At 44.4% G+C, this 19511-nt stretch overlaps 2 protein-coding genes across 2 annotated transcripts in view; one reads left to right on the top strand and one right to left on the bottom strand.

Moving 5' to 3' along the window:
- Nucleotides 1-19511, top strand: part of LOC141047339 (uncharacterized) — a 944519-nt gene that overhangs the window by 43598 nt on the left and 881410 nt on the right.
- The window catches only part of LOC141047296 (uncharacterized), a 206374-nt gene continuing 200937 nt past the window's right edge, over nucleotides 14075-19511 (bottom strand). The window contains 2 exon segments of the mRNA XM_073542349.1: nucleotides 14075-14892; nucleotides 14894-16407. Coding sequence (XP_073398450.1) covers nucleotides 14824-14892; nucleotides 14894-16407 — 1583 coding nt within the window. The 3' untranslated portion in view covers nucleotides 14075-14823.

Below are 19511 nucleotides of genomic sequence, written 5' to 3'. Positions count from 1 at the left end.
ACACAATCGCGTCCTGGCCCACCTCCAGGACCAAGAAACAGGTGAAGTCCTTCTTGGGCACTGCAGGGTACTATAGGCGGTTCGTGCAGGACTATAGCGCCCTGGCAAAAACCTTGACTGACCTCACCAAGCAGAGGCTACCCCAGTCAACTGGACAGATGACTGTGAGGCGGCCTTCCAAGCTTTGAAAGCAGCCCTGTGCAGCTCTCCAGTGTTGAGAGCAGTCGACAGCCGTCGCTCGTTTCTGGTACAGACCGACGCCAGCGAGTTTGGCCTCGGTGCTGTGCTCAGCCAGGTCGACTTGGTAAACCAGGAGCACCCCGTGCTGTACCTGAGCCGGAAACTTTTGCAGAGAGAAGTGGCATACTCGAGAAGGAATGTCTGGCCATGGTGTGGGCACTGCAACGTTTGCAGCCCTACCTGTACGGGCGCACCTTCATGGTGGTTACCGATCACAACCCTCTGAGCTGGTTGCACATGGTGTCCGGAACCAATGGAAGGTTGCTCCACTGGAGCCTTGCCCTGCAACAGTACGACTTTACTGTACAACACAAAAAGGGCAGCGAACATGGAAATGCTGATGGGTTTTCCCGCCGGGGTGAACCCGCTGAAGTGCGCATGGCCGATTACCATCAGGTAATGCCTCCGAAGCGCCCTCTAAAGGGGGAGGTGTAATGTAAAATGTCTATAAAGTATGATGTTTTCTGTAATCTTCTAGAATCCTCCATTCTATGAGAAAGTAGCCTGTCAGCTTTTGCAGCCCCCTCCTTCTGCCCCCCTTAGCAGCTGTGTGTGTACAGCTCTCTGCCTGCATCTGAAACCTGATACCGGGCATTTCCTCTTGAAGCCTTCTCCTCCTCCTTCCCCCCCTGCACAGCAAAAGGGAAATATCTCTTTTGTTCTGGCCACGAGGCTGGATGCCAGTATATGGGAAGTATTAAAACAAGTCATATTGCAAAAACCATACATCTCAGATATAATAACCATATCACTGCGTAGGCAACGAAACCAGCTTACCAATCCCTAATTTTCATGATCCTAATCCCTCCAGAAACTGAGATATGGATTGTTCCCAAATGGAGTGTCTTAATTATGGCATGCTTGGTGTTATTGGATTCTATTCGGTAAATCACAAACAATGATGCCCTATGTGTGTTGGTACGGTCTTTTCTCATTTAGACATATTCTAAGTTTTGTAGCCAAATCATAACTTAGAGGAAGGGGGGTTGGACCTCACCAGACCGCCCATTTCGTGAGGTCACAGACTGTAGGCTATAAGGTATTCCCTACCAAATTCCAGTCATTTGGAGCTGCAGAGTCCGTGCTGACAAGAACCCCAGATGAGTGGGGACGTTTGGCTAAGCTGCCCATCCCCCAGCCACATGGTCTGCCTAATACCACCTAAGCACATGTAAGTGTTACTATCTGCCTTTTAATCCTTGTTGTTTTCATATATTTGTATTGTACATATTTAATGTCTCAACTTTATAGCAACTTTTATCTATGTAATTACTGCCCACATTTTGGGAATAAATGATAAAAATCTATTAGCTCTGTCTCCATGCTCTAAGAAACGAACTATGCGCCTTTTGTTAGATAATCGCTACTAGTTTGGGGGTTTGCCACGGACCCTCTTAATTAACTCTTTGATTAAGTAAAGCATGGCTGGTGGCAGCGTGGTGTGTGCGGTTGGTTAGGCTAGTTGGCAGTCTGGAGGGGTCTTGTATTGCTGAATGAGGGGCTGCGGCCACAGCATTCATAATTCCCTTACTGCAGCAGCCTAATTGCCCGCGCACAACAAGCAGCCCATCCGGCGACTAATTATCCTAGGTGCAGTTCCCTGACTGACGTAAGGGTAAGGGGGGCGCCGGAGAGCTGCGAGTTCCAAAGTGGAACTGAGAAAGTGGGATATACATAAATCCCCGCAGTTCTTGGAAGGTTGTTACCAGTGGTGGGGCATCCAAAATACCCCCCCTGCGGTAAATTGTTAGAGCAAGATTAGCTTGCTGTGTTTTGGTTACACGGTGCCAGTGGTGGGATAACTAAGATAAGCCCCCACTGTGCCTGTGATAACCGTGTGCCGGCAGTGCGTCGCGTCCCTCTGTCCACTGACAAACCCGTGTCAGTGGTGGGATCATGACGTATTGGTGGCACTGGCCGTGCTGTTCGTCACAGGTTGCAATGGTGACAGTTATGTCATAACGGTTGCCATGGTGATGATGTCATAATTGGTATATGGGCACGGGACTATGGGATGGTGGATATGTATGATGGGTATATGGGCACTGGACTATGGGATGGAGGATAATTATTATTTGTTATAATTAACCACAGTTAATTACTATGCCCGGGCAGCGCCGGGCTCCTCAGCTAGTATATATATATATGTGTGTATATATATCTAATATATAAAGCTCAAGTGTGTGTGTATGTATGTATGTATTTCCGGGATTGGCATCCGCACCGTCGCAGCTACAGCCACAAAATTTGGCACAGTCACATGTCTGGACCCCGAGAGTGTCCTAAGCTATGTTGTGAGGCGAAATTTTAACCCCGCGCGTTCCAATTCACCAAGCAATTTGGCCCCTATCTACATAATGGGGAAAAAAAGTGTGTGTATCAAGCCCCGCCCCTCCTTATGATGTCATAATGGTTGCCATGGCGATGCTGATGTCATCATAGGTTTCAAGCCCCGCCGCTCATTATGATGTCATAATGGTTGACTATGGGATGGAGGATGTGTGATGGGTATATGGGCACTGGACTATGGGATGGAGGATATGTATGATGGGTATATGGGCATGGGACTATGAGATGAAGGATGTGTGATGGGTATATGGGCACTCGACTATGGGATAGAGAATATGTATGATGGGTATATGGGCATGGGACTATGGGATGGAGGCTGTGTGATGGGTATATGGGCACTCGACTATGGGATGGAGGATATGTATGATGGGTATATGGGCATGGGACTATGGGATGGAGGCTGTGTGATGGGTATATGGGCACTCGACTATGGGATGGAGGATATGTATGATAGGTATATGGGCACGGGCCTATGGGATGGAGGATAATTATAATTTGCTATAACGAACCACAGTTAGTTACTATGCCCGGGCAGCGCCGGGCTCTTCAGCTTATATATATAAATAAGGAAATAAGAGCCGCAATGTGTGAACTGCAGAAAGAAAATGTCAGGCTGAGACAGGAGATAGAAGAGCTGAAAGCACCAACACCTGGACATCTGAGCCAGGAGGGGGCCATGGAAACAAGGAGTGCAGAGGACATGACCTCCACTGGCCAGGAGGCTGAGAGGCCAAACAACCCCAATATGGAGGAACCCGAGTTTAATCAAAGTGAGCCAGAAATAAGACCCATAGAAGAGAGAAGAGAACCTGCTACCAGCATAATCTCCAGCACAGACCCCCATCAGCAGCCACATCCCCCACCAGCCACATCACAAAGTCCTGACACCGTCCTCATAATGGACTCAAATGGGAAATACCTGAATACAAGGTGGCTATTCCCAGGAAAAAGGGTCAATAAAATCCACTGTGCAACTATTGAGCAGGTGACAGCGGTCATCAATAATCCACGGTTTTCCAACCCAAACCAGTTCATTATACACACCGGCACAAACAATCTGCCAGACCAGCACCAGCAGATCTCAGGACAACTGGCCCAACTAGCAGAGATGGCACAACTAAAATTCCCTGACAGCAAAATCATTATGTCATCTCTGCTCCCAAGAAAGGATATAACCAACCACACCATCCAGAACATCAATACGGACCTAACAGCAAGAATGAAATCTGTGCCAGGAGTGATTCTGGCACAACACCCCTCCATAAATCACCATCACCTCTATGACAGTAAGCACCTGAACAAATCAGGGGTCAGCCTTCTGGCCAAAGAGCTGAAGGACATTGTACTAAACAGGGACCACCCTAGGCCTGGATCCAACACCAACCAGATTCCTGTGAAAAGACCCCTGACAATAAGAAGGAAAGAAACAACAATTATAACAAAGGAAGCTGAAAACATACACCCTCACCCAAAATTGGACCATCAGAGAAGGAGACCACCATGGAGGAGTTCACCGACCTCACAGAGTCATGCAAAACAGAGGCATCCAGAGCAGAGATATGGAGGAGATAAAGACTCTGCTCAACACAGTGTGCAGGAAACTAATGTGACGGAACCAACATCATTAATAAATCAGTCAGAGATCCGGTGTGTCCTACACAGCCATACTCATTACAAGGTATATACACCCAAGATATTTAGAAAAATGACTTCACTTACAATCAGCAGCTGGAATATTCAGGGTCTCAACACCTCGGCCTTTGGATGTAAAACAAATTACCTAGACTTTATACAAAGACTGAGGAATATAGACATTCAGATCCTCCTGGAAACATGGACCAGAGCCGAAAACGAATCTCTGGTGCCCATCGGATACAGGGAAATTTCTGTCCCTGCCCTGAAAAATAAAAACATCAAACAGGGCCGGAGCTCAGGATAATACTGATCTGGTATAAAGAGCTCCATCAGTACATCAAACCGGTGAAGAGAGGAGGCAGCCACATATGGATCAGGATCAGCAGCTCCATCCTCACCTCTCAGTCTGATGTCCACCTCTGTGCCACCTATATATCACCACCAGAGTCACCCTACTTCAATCCAGACTGCTTCGAGATCTTACAAAGAGGCCTGGGCAAAGTTCTCATCTTTGGAGACCTCAATGCAAGAACAGGGAGAGAAAACGACTTCCTGACCATGGATGGGAACATCTACATATTTGGAGCAGAGAATGACGGCCAAGACTCAGCAGTCACAGAGAGAAACAGCTATGACAGTACAGTCAACAAAAGTGGTAAAAAGCTCCTGAACATATGCAGAAGTTTAGGACTTCATATTCTTAATGGACGAACCAAAGGAGACTCCTTAGGGAGGTGTACACTAAACTCCCATGTAGGGAGAAGTGTAGTAGATTATGCCATCACAGATATGAGCCTGGCAAATATCAGCGCCTTCATAGTCTCCCCACAAACACACCTGTCAGACCACAGCCAACTTCTGTACTTGAAATCTACAGAGAAACCATCCACTCAAAAGCCACAGCAGAGCGGCCTCTTCACCCAGCCTCCATCCTATAAATGGCACAAAATGTTGTCATTAAAGTATAAAGAGGCTCCCAGCATACCTGAAATACAGCAGATGCTCCACCACTTCTACGAGTACCAGCCTAACCCAAAGGGAGTGAGACAAGCTGCAAAAGACCTCAACAATATATTCTATGCAATGGCCAGACTGTCCGACCTAAAAAAAAGTCAACTAGAAGAGACCAAAAGAAAAGCATATCAACGGATGGTTTGACAGAGAATGTAAAGCCGTACGGAAGACCCTGAGAACATCCTCAAACAAGAAACACAGAGACCCCAACCACCCGGGTCTAAGAGAAGCCTATGAAACCATACAAAGGCAGTACAAAACCATCCTCAGGAGGAAGAGGCAGAGTTACATCTCCACCAAACTTAACCAACTCCAAGATGCCCTCCAAGACAACTCCTTCTGGGAATTATGGAACCACATGGGCACAAAAGACAAGAAAAACAACATCCATATCCAAAATGGCAACATCTGGCTCCAGTACTTCAGAGACCTCTATAAAGACATTCCAAAGGAAGAACTAAGCCAAAAACAGGAAAGCATAATGGCAAAACTAAAAGCAATGGAGGAAAAAGTAAAAAATTTCCAAAACCCGTGGATGCACCTATTACATCACAGGAAGTAGCAGAGAGAATCTCTTCCATAAGATGTAGAAAAGCCGGTCGCCTGGATGGAATCCTACCAGAAATGCTGAAGTACAGCCCACCAGAAATACAGACTGCAATGGTTAAACTCTTCAATATTGTGCTAAGTGCCGGCTACTTCCCTCGTACCTGGAACCAAGGCCTCATCACTCCCATCCACAAGAATGGGGACAGGTATGACCCTGCCAACTACAGAGGTATATGTGTCAGCAGCAACCTGGGAAAACTGTTCAACAGCATCCTGAACAAGAGGATCCTCAGTTTCCTCACCGAGCACAACGTCCTCAGCAAGAGCCAAGCAGGGTTCATGCCAAACCACCGCACCACTGATCACATCTACACCCTGCACAGCCTCATTCAGAGCCACGTCCACAGTACAAAGAACGGGAAGATATACGCCTGTTTTGTGGACTTTAAAAAGGCCTTTGATTCGGTGTGGCACCCAGGCTTATTCCTGAAACTGCTGGAGAGCGGAATAGGAGGAAAGACCTACGATGTTATCAAAAGCTCCTACACCGAGAACCTCTGCAGTGTGAGTGTGAACGGCAGAACGGCCTATTTCCAGCAGAGCCGGGGAGTCAGACAAGGCTGCAGCCTAAGCCCAATGCTCTTCAACATTTACATCAACGAGCTGGCTACCGTTCTGCAATCTTCCATAGCACCAGGTCTCACCCTCCACAATGCGCAGGTGAAATTCCTGCTGTATGCAGATGACCTGCTGCTTCTATCACCAACCGAGAAAGGCCTCAAAGACAACCTGAAAATCTTAGAGAAATTCAGCTCCACCTGGGCACTACCGGTCAACCTAAAGAAAACTAACATCATGGTGTTCCAGAAGAGAGAGAAAGTCAGACAAGCACCCTTCATTTGTCCTCAAAAATTGCGCCCTTACAGGAACGGACAAATATACCTACCTTGGCCTAGGGATTCACCGGTCAGGGAGCTTCAAACAAGCCATAGAGACCCTGAAAGACAAGGCCTGCAAAACCTTCTATGCTATCAGAAGGAAACTCTACCATCTAAAACCACCAGTGAGGGTCTGGTTAAAAATCTTCGACTCTATCATCGCCCCAATCCTCCTGTATGGCAGCGAAATCTGGGGTCCTCACACCTACCCAGACTGGTCAAGGTGAGATTCAAGCCCAACAGAAATATTCCACCTGGAATTCTGCAAGCACCTCCAACAGTGCTTGCCGGGCCGAGCTGGGCAGATTCCCTCTACACCTAACGGTTCTAAAGAGGGCACTGTCATTCCGGGCTCACCTACGTAGGAGCAATCCAAGCTCCCATCACCATAAAGCCCTGACACATGTAGGGGAAACAGAAACCAGGACCCTTGGAACAGCTCACCCAAACCCAACCTGACCAGAACACCAATCACAACAACCTGACAAAAAAGCCAGAGTCGGGAAGATGGTAGACGAAGGCCAGGAGAGGAACGTAAGTGACTGGAAGAACGACATCATCAGCTCACAGAAACTGACCATGTACCGGAGTCTACAGAGAGACTACAGACTGGCCCCATATCTGGAGAAGCTCCCAAACCCCAGAGACCGCAAGATCCTGAGCCGATATAGACTCAGTGCCCACAGTCTGGCCATCGAATCCGGCCGACACAGGCAGAGCTACATGCCCTGGGAGGAAAGACTGTGCCAACACTGTGACCAGGAGGCCCTGGAGGATGAGACCCACTTCCTGCTACACTGCTCCAAATACCCAGCAGTGAGGGACACTCACTTCAGGAGACTGTCACATCTCTTCCCGGATTTCATCACCATGAAGGAGGAAGAGAAAACATATATCCTGCTGGGGGAAGAAGAGAGAGCAGTGGAGATAGCAGCGCGGTATGTGAGCGAATGCCATAGACTGCGAGAAAGAGAACTATGATATGCCATGGACTTCTATGGCCCCCACCCTGGTTATGCCCCATCCCCCCATCCACCTTCCCTATGCCATGGACTTCTATAGCCCCACCCTGGATCTGCCCCATGCCCCCCATTCACCTTCCTTATGCCAGGGACTTCTATAGCCCCACCCTGGATCTGCCCCATCCCCCCATCCACCTTCCCTATGCTATGGACTTCTATAGCCCCATCCTGGATCTGCCCCCATCCACCTTTCCTACAGCCCCTACCCAACATCCCTACAGTCCCTATCCCTATTCCCTTTTGTACACTTGCTTTGGCAAAACTAATATGTATTTAGTCCTGCCAATAAAGCTTCTTTGAATTGCATTGAATTGAATATATATGTGTGTGTGTGTGTATATGTATGTGTGTATATATATATATATATATATATATATATATATATACACACACACACACACACACACACACACACACACACACTTGTGGCCAAAAGTATTGACACCCCTGCGATTCTGTCTGATAATACTCAGTTTCTTCCTGAAAATGATTGCAAACACAAATTCTTTGGTATTATTATCTTCATTTAATTTGTCTTAAATGAAAAAACACAAAAAGAATTGTCCTAAAGCCAAATTGGATATAATTCCACACCAAACATAAAAAAGAGGGTGGACAAAACTATTGGCACTGTTCAAAAAAATCATGTGATGCTTCTCTAATTTGTGTAATTAACAGCACCTGTAACTTACCTGTGGCAACTAACAGGTGTTGGCAACAACTAAATCACACTTGCAGCCAGTTGACATGGATTAAAGTTGACTAAACCTCTGTCCTGTGCCCTTGTGTGTACCACATTGAGCATGGAGAAAAGAAAGAAGACCAAAGAACTGTCTGAGGACTTGAGAAACCAAATTGTAAGGAAGCATGAGCAATCTCAAGGCTACAAGTCCATCTCCAAAGACCTGAATGTTCCTGTGTCTACCGTGCGCAGTGTCATCAAGAAGTTTAAAGCCCATGGCACTGTGGCTAACCTCCCTAGATGTGGACGGAAAAGAAAAATTGACAAGAGATTTCAACGCAAGATTGTTCGGATGTTGGATAAAGAACCTCGACTAACATCCAAACAAGTTCAAGCTGCCCTGCAGTCCGAGAGTACAACAGTGTCAACCCGTACTATCCGTCGGCGTCTGAATGAAAAGGGACTGTATGGTAGGAGACCCAGGAAGACCCCACTTCTTACCCCGAGACATAAAAAAGCCAGGCTGGAGTCTGCCAAAACTTACTTGAAAGAGCCTAAAACATTTTGGAAGAATGTTCTCTGGTCAGATGAGACAAAAGTAGAGCTTTTTGGGCAAAGGCATCAACATAGAGTTTACAGGAGAAAAAAAAGAGGCATTCAAAGAAAAGAACACGGTCCCTACAGTCAAACATGGCGGAGCTTCCCTGATGTTTTGGGGTTGCTTTGCTGCCTCTGGCACTGGACTGCTTGACCGTGTGCATAGCATTATGAAGTCAGAAGACTACCAACAAATTTTGCAGCATAATGTAGGGCCCAGTGTGAGAAAGCGGGGTCTCCCTCAGAGGTCATGGGTCTTCCAGCAGGACAATGACCCAAAACACACTTCAAAAAGCACTAGAAAATGGTTTGAGAGAAAGCACTGGAGACTTCTAAGGTGGCCAGCAATGAGTCCAGACCTGAATCCCATATAACACCAGTGGAGAGATCTAAAAATGGCAGTTTGGAGAAGGCACCCTTCTAATATCAGGGACCTGAAACAGTTTGCCAAAGAAGAATGGTCTAAAATTCCAGCAGAGCATTGTAAGAAACTCATTGATGGTTACCGGAAGCGGTTGGTCGCAGTTATTTTGGCTAAAGTTTGTGCAACCAAGTATTAGTCTGGGGGTGCCAATACTTTTGTCTGGCCCATTTTTGGAGTTTTGTGTGAAAAGATCAATGTTTTGCTGTTTGCTTCATTCTCTTTTGTGTTTTTTCATTTAAGACAAATTAAATGAAGATAATAATACCAAAGAATTTGTGTTTGCAATCATTTTCAGGAAGAAACTGAGTATTATCTGACAGAATTGTAGGGGTGTCAATACTTTTGGCCACAACGGTAAGAGCTAGGTGTGCTAGTAAAGCAATGGAAATTTCTAGACGGGTACTTTGAATGAGTATGTTCATAATATCATGACAGAGACCTATTATATCAGGGATAGGATCCCTCACATACAATCTTTCAAAATATATAGCCAGGATTATGAAGTCCCAGGTCCTAAAGGCCCCATCACACACAGCGATCGCGCTAGTGAGATCGCTGATTTTGTGACGCCACAGCGATCAGCGACCGGCCCACCTGCCGAGTATCGCTGATCATGCTCAATTGGCCTGAGCCATTTCTCGATCGCTGGTCTCTCGCTGACCAGCGCGCATCGCTGCGTGGCAGCGAGACCAGCGATCAGCGACGCTGGCACTGGTTTCTATTGTAAACAGCGGGTATCCAGGAGTCGCACGGCTCCTGGATACCCGATGTTTACATTAGAAACCAGCATCCAGCGTCGCTGGTCCTGATCGCTGGAGGGGCTGTCTTGTGACAGCTCACCAGCGATCAGCCTAACGATGTCCCAGCTATCCCATCATGTTGGATCGTTTGTGGCATCGCTGGGACATCGTTATGTGTAACGGGGCCTTAAGTCTAACCAGTTATCTTAGGGACTCCACCCATCTAATCCACATGATACAAAGAGTCTGTCTTTTATCTTTGAAACCATTGATATAGCCTCTTTGTATTTAAATATTGTGCAGGATATTGGCCTTTTAAGTTTTGAAAAATACCATGAAAATTACAATCGGCTTCCCTCATACCAGAAACAGTTCATATATGACCTCTCTTTTATTCTTAATAACAATTTTTTCACCTTTCAAGGCCAAACATATCAAGTACGTTGGACTGCGATTTGGTTAAAGGTCACACCCACGTCCAAAAATTTTTTTATGGATATCTATGAAGAACTATATATACACCGAAGTATTTTTAAAAACAATATCATCATATATAAAAGATATATTGATGATCTCTTCCTTATTTAGGATGACTTGATGAAATAACAGCAATTGTTTTTTTTCCTTTTCTCCTTCCATTAATGCACAGTTTCTAGATTTTCTGGACATTGCACTTTTTGTTTTGAATGACCGAATTCAGACAAATTTTTTTCATAAAAAGTTAAGTGACATTCATTATAAGACCAGTCAACGGTTGAACAATATTCCACAGAATCAGTTGAGAAGAATTAGGAAAAACTGTTCACTAGACCCTGATTTTAATGAACAAGCCCAGATTTTAAAACAGAGATTCAGAGATTTCATCATCAAAAATACCCCAACAAACTTATTAGGCTGGTTTCACATTAGCGCTTTTGTGCGCAGCGCATCGTGCGCACCCGTGCGCATGCGCACCTATGTTTAACATGACGTGTGCATGGTCTTGCGCACATTTGCGTTTTCGTGCGCATGCGTTTTTTTGTCTTTCGCGCCAGACGCAACATGTTGCATTTTTTCGTGCGCCCTGTCTCGGCAAAAAAACGCATGCGCACGGAATGCGCAAAAGCAACACATTGAAGTCTATGGGAACGCATGCGTGCGCATGGTGTTGCACACGCTTGCGTTTTTTTCACGTGCGTTTTTGAGTTAAACAAGTCTAGAATGTTCTCTAGACAATGGAAAAAATGTCACACCTAAAAACGCATGTGCATAAAAAACGCAAACGCATGCAAAAACGCATGTAAAACGCAAGCAACGCTGCGTTTTTTTGACGCATCAGCGTGCGCATGACGTTAAAAAACCGCGCTTTTGTTTTGCGTTTTTCTTTGCGTTTTTTATGCGCCCGATGCACTGCGCAAAAAAACGCTAATGTGAAACTAGCCTAAAACTGGCTTTCCTCAACAGCAAGAAACATGATAAATAAAAAAAAAAAACTTTGCTTGAAACCCATAAGGACAACAGTCAGCAGAATAGATCTCATCACAACTTACAAAATACACCAAAGAAATAAGGAAAATTTTGGTTGAACACTGGCATATATTATTGAAGGATCCTATTCTTGGTGAGCATTTTTGAAAAAATCCAGCCCTCACCTTCCGAATAGCTCCCACAGTTAAGAAAATTACAGCACTTAGTAGGATAAATCTCATAACACTTCAGACCAGGGATACTCTACCATGCGGCATTTCCAAGTGCAGTACTACAAACTGCCTCTGCCATGGATCCAAGTTCATAACATCCAAGAGCTTAAATGCCACATTTCCAATTCAAGATATCACTTGTTTAACTAATTTTGTCATTTATAGGATGGAATGTCCATGTGACAAACAGTACGTGGGTTGCACAACCTCTGCACAAGAGACTGAATTCTCACAGATCGAATATAAGAAAAGGTTTAGTTCCCCATGGACTATCCCGCCATTGTAGTCTGAGTAATATAGATCACAATATGATCTGGAACTATTGAATTTGTTCCATTGTTGACCCAAAATTGCATTCAAAATCTGAATAGAAATCTTTTGGATTTACAGGTTGAACACCCTAAAAACTAGAGATCTAAACGAGATCATGGACGTGTTTATTAAAATTATTTTTTAGAAAAAACTACTCATGTAAAGAAACTACCGCTTATCCAATATCTTGCTGAGTGACTGGTTTTCCATGTTATGCTTGATTTTTTATCAATCACCATTTTTGTCAGAGACATATTTCTTAAATATTTTGAATAATTATATTTTGTGTATGGTATAGTCTCTTAATATTTGCACAATAACAGGTTACCTCAATTAGTTATTTTGGGTGGGAATTGAACTCCCTCTCGCCTCATTTTTTGTTTTGACACTTATTTTGCTTGAAGATCTCTTCGTTATTTCTCTGTCACCGCTTCTCTGGAGGCTTGTATAAAAATGTTCCCACGTTACGCCACGATTTCACCCAGCCGCTTTCTCTAGCAGCTGGTTTATCCCAGTATGCGGAGCTCATTAAATTTCAGCAGAGGGACTTTCCGCGCCGCATAGATTTGTTCCCACGCTATTCTAGCGATTTCTATGGTCAGTCCTTTAGTATCTTATTTCTCTTACACATTGTGTTAGGGACGGCGGAACGCGCTAAATATTAAATAACGTAAAGTGCGTTTGCCGCCCAGGGTCCACCGTGCAGAAGGTGTTAACACTGCTGCTAGATAATGGCGGATGTACAATATAGCGGTATAACGCACGCGGGTTGAACGTCACCCGGGTGCGCTGAGCGATCTGTTTATTCACAGAGATGCCTAAGTGTTAAATACAGAAGGCTGAGCCTGTTAACGTCACAGGTCTCTGGGAAGTGCACGCACGGTATATAGTCACAGGAGCTGGGCCCTAGGCAGAGGGTCAGAGTCTGTCTAGACCTACCGTGCGTGCGGCGTCGCAACTGCGGACGCCAAGAGGAGCTGCAGACTGCAGCGCGGCGAAAGACACTGCCGCTAATCGACAATGCCCGGTAGCAGACGCTAGCACTGTGGAGGATGATATTGTGGCGTGCAGCTTGCCACTGGCTGGCGCTGACTCTAAACCTAAGTCCCTATACACACTCGTAATATCAGAGGGAGGAGATCTTGATGAGTCATTCGCAGGTTCATGCATCCATCATCATTCACACAGTAAGCAAGTAGACTATACTAGCGCACGGCCGAGCAGCCATGCGAACTTTTTATAGCCAGGACCTTCCGGAAGCTTCAGATCCCTGAGATGGACCAATCAGATCACGAGAAGGACCTGGGCATGTGACTCCGGATCTCCAATGGGAGATCGTCTCATGAGCATGCCCAGTAGAGCGATGGAGGGACTTAGCCTCTGGAGCGATTTGCTGCTGAGCAGCCTGTATTACCATTGCTGACCTAAAGGTGGCAGCAATAGCCAGACCCACAGAGCACGTCTCGGCAGAGTGTCTGGGACGCCGAGACTGTTGAACAATCTCCTCTGCGGTCGACAGATAATGGGAGACCGCAGAATGTGAGGCTCTGGATTCCTGTTGCACCGCTGCAAGAACCCAACGCCTAACACATTGTTGTTAAAGAGGTCTTTTATGTCCATATGATATCTAATAATTGATATTCTAACATTCCAATGTGATAAACACTTATTCACTATAATCCACTTTTTAATAAATTTATGGTTCTATACATCCCAAACCCCTTTTTTTTTTTTTTTTTTTGCTTAATTCTCTGTTTCATTTACTTTTCTCCGTGGTACGCCATCATCACATCACTCACACCAATGCCAATACTTTGAGCCTGTGACTTCTAGCCTGAGCAACATACCGATATTTTTACATCACGCTATATTTATTTTTAGATGAAACATATCGCCGGAAATGTGTATTTTATTATTATTTTCTTAATTTCAGTTATAAACAATACGTAATTATATATATTGAAACCTTTTATCATTTCTTCTTAAATTATTTACAATGTTAAACTGCCCGAAATGTACTCTGACATATGATGTATTCTTTTTTGGCACCATCATTTTTCAAATTCAGCAGTGTGTGTATATGTGGCTGTGTTCTGTCACTTGTCATATGGTTTTTTGTTCTGCGTAGGAAATGAGGAAGTATGGTACTTCAAAACGCATAGACAATAGAAATCACATTATTCTGGTGTGGACCTGGATTTTCCACATACAACTAGTTTAGGAGACCAAACCATAACAGTACAGTCGGTAGCGGAGAGCTTTGGGAAGCACTCATAGTACTAGAGAACGGACCTTGCAGCTGAGACTGTGAAGATCCTAGCTTCTGGTATTCCCTGGCCAAATCCGAGAACATCTGGGTCAGAGTCGCCACCTGATCAAAGTGTATGAACTGGATCTATTGGTGGGGATAAAAGTATAGGCCAGATGTAATGTGATGCTAGTCACCACTCATGGACACAATGTGAGGCAGGGTAGTTAAAAGTTACGGGGTTAGATACCAAGAGAGCACATAGAAAACTAAACTGAAAAGAAAAAGGCAAAGTCATCATCTGAAGTCAGAATACCAAGAATATAGCAAATCAGAGCAAAGGGGCTAGACAGATGGATGGACAGTAAGAGATCCAAGGTCAGACAGCAAAGGGTCAAAACCGAACAAAGGACACGCTGATGTTTATTAAGAGTCGATATCCATGTAAAACATTTCCCACATTAAGAGCATGAAAAAGGCTTCTCCTCTATGTGACTGCTCTGGTGACTAAGAAGAGTGGATTTCTTCACAAAACATTTACCACATTCTGAACAGGAAAAAGGCTTCTCCCCTGTGTGTGTTCTCTGGTGCTTAACAAGATATGATTTCTGGTTAAAACATTTCCCACATTCTGAACATGAAAAAGGCTTCTCCCCTGTGTGAGTTCTCTTGTGCTTAACCAAATCTGATTTATTGTTAAAACATTTCCCACATTCTGAACATGAAAATGGCTTCTCCCCTGTGTGAATTTTCTGGTGAGTAACAAAAGATGATTTCTGTGCAAAATATTTCCCACATTCTGAACAAAAAAAAGGCTTCTCCCCTGTGTGAGTTTTCTGGTGCGTAGCAAAAGTGTATTTCCGTGCAAAATATTTCCCACATTCTGAACAATAAAAAGGCTTCTCCCCTGTGTGAGTTCTTTGGTGCTTAAGAAAACTTGATTTCTTGTTAAAACGTTTCCCACAATCTAAACATGGAAAAGGTTTCTCCCCTGTGTGAGTTCTGTGGTGAACAACAAGATATGATTTGTGGCTGAAACATTTCCCACATTCTGAACAAGAAAAAGGCTTCTCCCCAGTGTGAGTTCTCTGGTGCTTAACAAAAACCGATTTACGGTTAAAGCATTTCTCACATTCTGAACAAGAAAAAGGCTTCTCTCCAGTGTGAATTCTCTGGTGAATAAGAACATCAGATTTTTGGTTAAAACATTTCCCACATTCTGAACAAGAAAATGGCTTCTCTCCTGTGTGACTTCTCTGGTGACTAACAAGATATGATTTCCATAAAAAACATTTCCCACATTCTGAACATGAAAATGGCTTCTCCCCTTTGTGAGTTCTCTGGTGAATAACAAGATCTGAGTTCAGGTGAAAACATTTCCCACATTCTGAACAAGAAAAAGGCTTCTCTCCAGCGTGAATTTTCTGGTGCTTAACAAAAACAGATTTACGGTTAAAACATCTCCCACATTCTGAACAAGAAAATGGCTTCTCTCCTGTGTGACATCTCTGGTGAATAACAAGATATGATTTCCATAAAAAACATTTTCCACATTCTGAACATGAAAAAGGCTTCTCCCCTGTGTGAATTTTCTGGTGACTAACAAGATCTGAGTTCTGGTGAAAACATTTCCCACACTTGAAACAAGAAAATCTATTCTTTGCTGTTTGAATTTTTTGATGTTTAAGAAAAGACTTTTCAAGGGAAAAACTATTTCTGTATTCTGAATGTGAAAAGGGCTTCTTTGCTTCAGGAGCAGTTTGTTTTTTAATGCTTATTTTCTGGTTTGGATTTTTCTTAGTAGTTAGTAATGAATCAGAAGACAGGATCTGTTCAGACGACAGATCTTTGCTGTGAAGGGATGATGGTATATCTGGAGAAATAAAATTCACTTCAGTTGTATCCTGTGGGATCTCAAGATCATCAGATTTAAAAATTGAAGAGGTCAGTTGTCCCTCTGATCTTCTGGTACAGTCATCTGTGAAGGATAAAAAAAAATTATCATTTCTGAATAAAACATCCTTGAACTTTTTATTTGAACATTTCTACTTAAAGTGTTCGTAAAAATGGCAAGTTAAGTAAAAAATTGTATGACAATGACAGTTCACAGTCTAATAGAACACCTTATAGGATGAATAGTAGAGTAATACCCTAAAAGAGACTCGGAGTATCAAACCAAAGTATAGTAAAATACAAAAATGTTTTGTTAGCGGTAACAAAAGAATAACTATAAAATGCAATATACACTGTTTAAGGCAAATTAACACGTAGTATCAAAGAGCCACACATCAATATACATAGAACAGGTATTGAGACAAGTACACAAGATCCACAAGGGTTTACAAAAATCATGTTTCCCTATGTAAAAAAAAAAACGTAGTTACTTACTGATAACTATTTCTCAGAGCCCATAACAGCACCATGGAGAGAGGGGGATCTGCCCTTCAGGTGACATTAAAGATATAGATAAAAAGGCGGTACCTCTACTCCATACCAGTTGGTTTATAGAGCATCAGAGGGTCTCCAGGTTAGTTACACAACAGAAATATATAAACATTATAATATTGCTTATCAAAAAAACACTGTGCCTATACGAAAAACACTCTACGAACAGTAAAATGTGCTCACCACACACGTGATGGGAGGGAATAAGCGGGTACTGTCATGGGCTCTGAGAAATACCGTTATCGGTAAGTAATTATGTTTTTCTCTCTCCCCCAGGACAGCACCACAGAGAGAATTACGAGACTGGTAGTGTCATGATCCAGTGTTGGATCTGGCGGTATTAAATTGACAAAGTGAACTTTTTTTTACTTTGTCAGGTTCAGGGTGTCTTGACTGTCCCCGGTGGTGGTGAGTGGTATCGCACCTTAGCTTTAGTTTTAGGTTAATGTGCACGTTAATTACATGACAGGTGTTAGGCTCTATAAAGGACAGCCAGGGGTTTTCAATCACTGTTGGTGATAGTTGTTCATTTGCAACCAACCTTGGTGGTGGAAGGAGCTGAAGAGAGTGCTCAGCTCAATCTGAGTCCTGGTGTGGAAGGAGTCACAGAAGGGAGTTCTTGGCAGCTATTCAGGAGGAAGGCTGCAGTCGGTCGCTGGACTCTGTGCTGGAGCTTTAGCACAGAGAGAGCCAAGTTTTCTTTTTCCCCTGTTTGTGACATTCCTTATGTGTGTTGTTAGTGCAGTGGTGGGATTAGTCTCCGCACCGACCTATTCCCTAGTTAGGGTTTAGGTTTAGGGCTTGCTAGGGTATTAAGGCACGCGTGCGGCGACAGGCGAGGAGCCTGTATAGGGAATGTGAGGAGTGCAGGGACACTGGCTCAGGGGAGCTTAGGAGGTCTCCACGTCCCCCATTCCCTATCGCAGGGCCCACCACTGTAATTGTTCCCTGTGTTTACCCTTATTATTTAAATTCGCCAGCTGGAGGCGGGGTATCCAGTTTTACGTGTATTTCTTAAATTCGCCAGCTGGAGGCGGTATATCCGGCTGCACGTCCCATTATTGTTTAAATTCGCCCTGCTGGAGGCGCTGTATCCAGGATCACGTGTGTCATAATTTCGCCCTGCTGGAGGCGCTGTGTCCAGTCACACGTGATCATTACAGGTAGCTTAGGGAGGGACCACAGCCTGAAGAACCCTTCTTCTGAAGGTCAAGTCAGACGCAGAGGCTAGGTCTACTTGATAGTGTATAAAAAAGGTTGAAGGTGATGACCAGGTGGCGGCCTTACAGATTTTTCTATCGATACCTCGGGCCTCTCAGCCCATGAGGTCGCCATCACTCTTGTAAAATGAGCTTTCAACCCGTCTGGAATTATGTTCCCACTGGATGAATATTCCAGGGCAATCCCATCCCTTAGCCACCTTGCCAGGGTACTCTTGGATGCTTTGAGTCGCTTTATAGGACCCTGTAAACACACAAAGAGAGTCTTCCTTCCTACACCTCTTGGTGGCCTCTAGGTATTGAACCAGGCATCTTTTCACATCTAGGGTGTGAAATCTCTCCTCCCCCTATTCCTAGGATTCGGGCAGAAGGAAGAAAGGACTAGCTCTTGGGACCTATGGAAACGCGATGCTACTTTAGGTAAGTAGGCTGGGTCAGGCTTTAGGATGACTATCGTCCAGAGTTTTTGTAAATGGCGGTACTGCAGATAGGGCCTGAATATGGCTTACCCTATGAGCTGATGTTATTGCTACCAGTAGAACGGTTTTTAACGATAAGATTTTTAGAGGGGCTGAGTCAATAGGCTCGAACAGGGAACCTGTTAGTACCAGATTCAGATCCCAGGATGGTAATTTTTGACTTATTATAGGCCTAGACCTAGCTGTAGCTTTAATGAACCATGCGATCCATGGGTTACCTGCCACATCATGGTTATATAGAGTGCCTAAAGCCGCTACCTGTACCTTCAATGTATTGACTGCTAGGCCTTCCTCTAGACCTTTCTGTAAAAATTCAAGAATTTGTTATCGGGACCCCATCCTGGACTCTTACCCCAGAGGTGGACAGGAATTTTTTCCAGGTTTTCCCGTAAGCCTTTGTAGTAACCGGTTTCCTACTTTTTAGTAGTGTAGTAATTAGGTTCTCCGAAAAACCACTTTCCCTCAGCAGTGCCCTTTCAAGTGCTATGCTGTTAAATGGAGGTTCGCTGCCCGAGGGTGTGATACCAGTCCCTGAGATAGTAGGTATGGAAGATCCGGTACGATCCAAGGGTCGGTGATCAGTAGCATCCTAAGCCAGGAGAACCAAGTTCTTTTTGGTCAGAAAGGGGCTATGTTGTAAGTTCATTCTCTGGTTCACCAGTTGTGAGTTCTCCTTCCAGACTCCCTCTGGTGGTAACAGGAGGTAGAAAGGCTGATTTGATCGGTGGAGATCTGCCACCTGAGAATGAGGATGACGATTGGATCTCAGGAGTCTCAGATTGGATTTAAGACAGCCGACGCCCTATTCAGTTGCTGGTGATTCCTTCTGGCTTGTCAGCTCTTGGTTTTCAGCTCTGTTCCAGTCATCTAAAGCTAAGTTTTTCTGCTAATGTTCACACTTGATTTTGTTGGTCTATTCAGTTTTTTGGTGTGGTCAG

Source organism: Dendrobates tinctorius, unplaced genomic scaffold, assembly GCF_039654945.1.
Source record: "Dendrobates tinctorius isolate UK_male_01 unplaced genomic scaffold, ASM3965494v1 ptg000126l, whole genome shotgun sequence".
Taxonomy (NCBI): domain Eukaryota; kingdom Metazoa; phylum Chordata; class Amphibia; order Anura; family Dendrobatidae; genus Dendrobates; species Dendrobates tinctorius.
The sequence above is the reverse complement of the archived record's forward strand: the minus strand, read 5'-3'. Positions and strand labels throughout refer to the sequence as shown.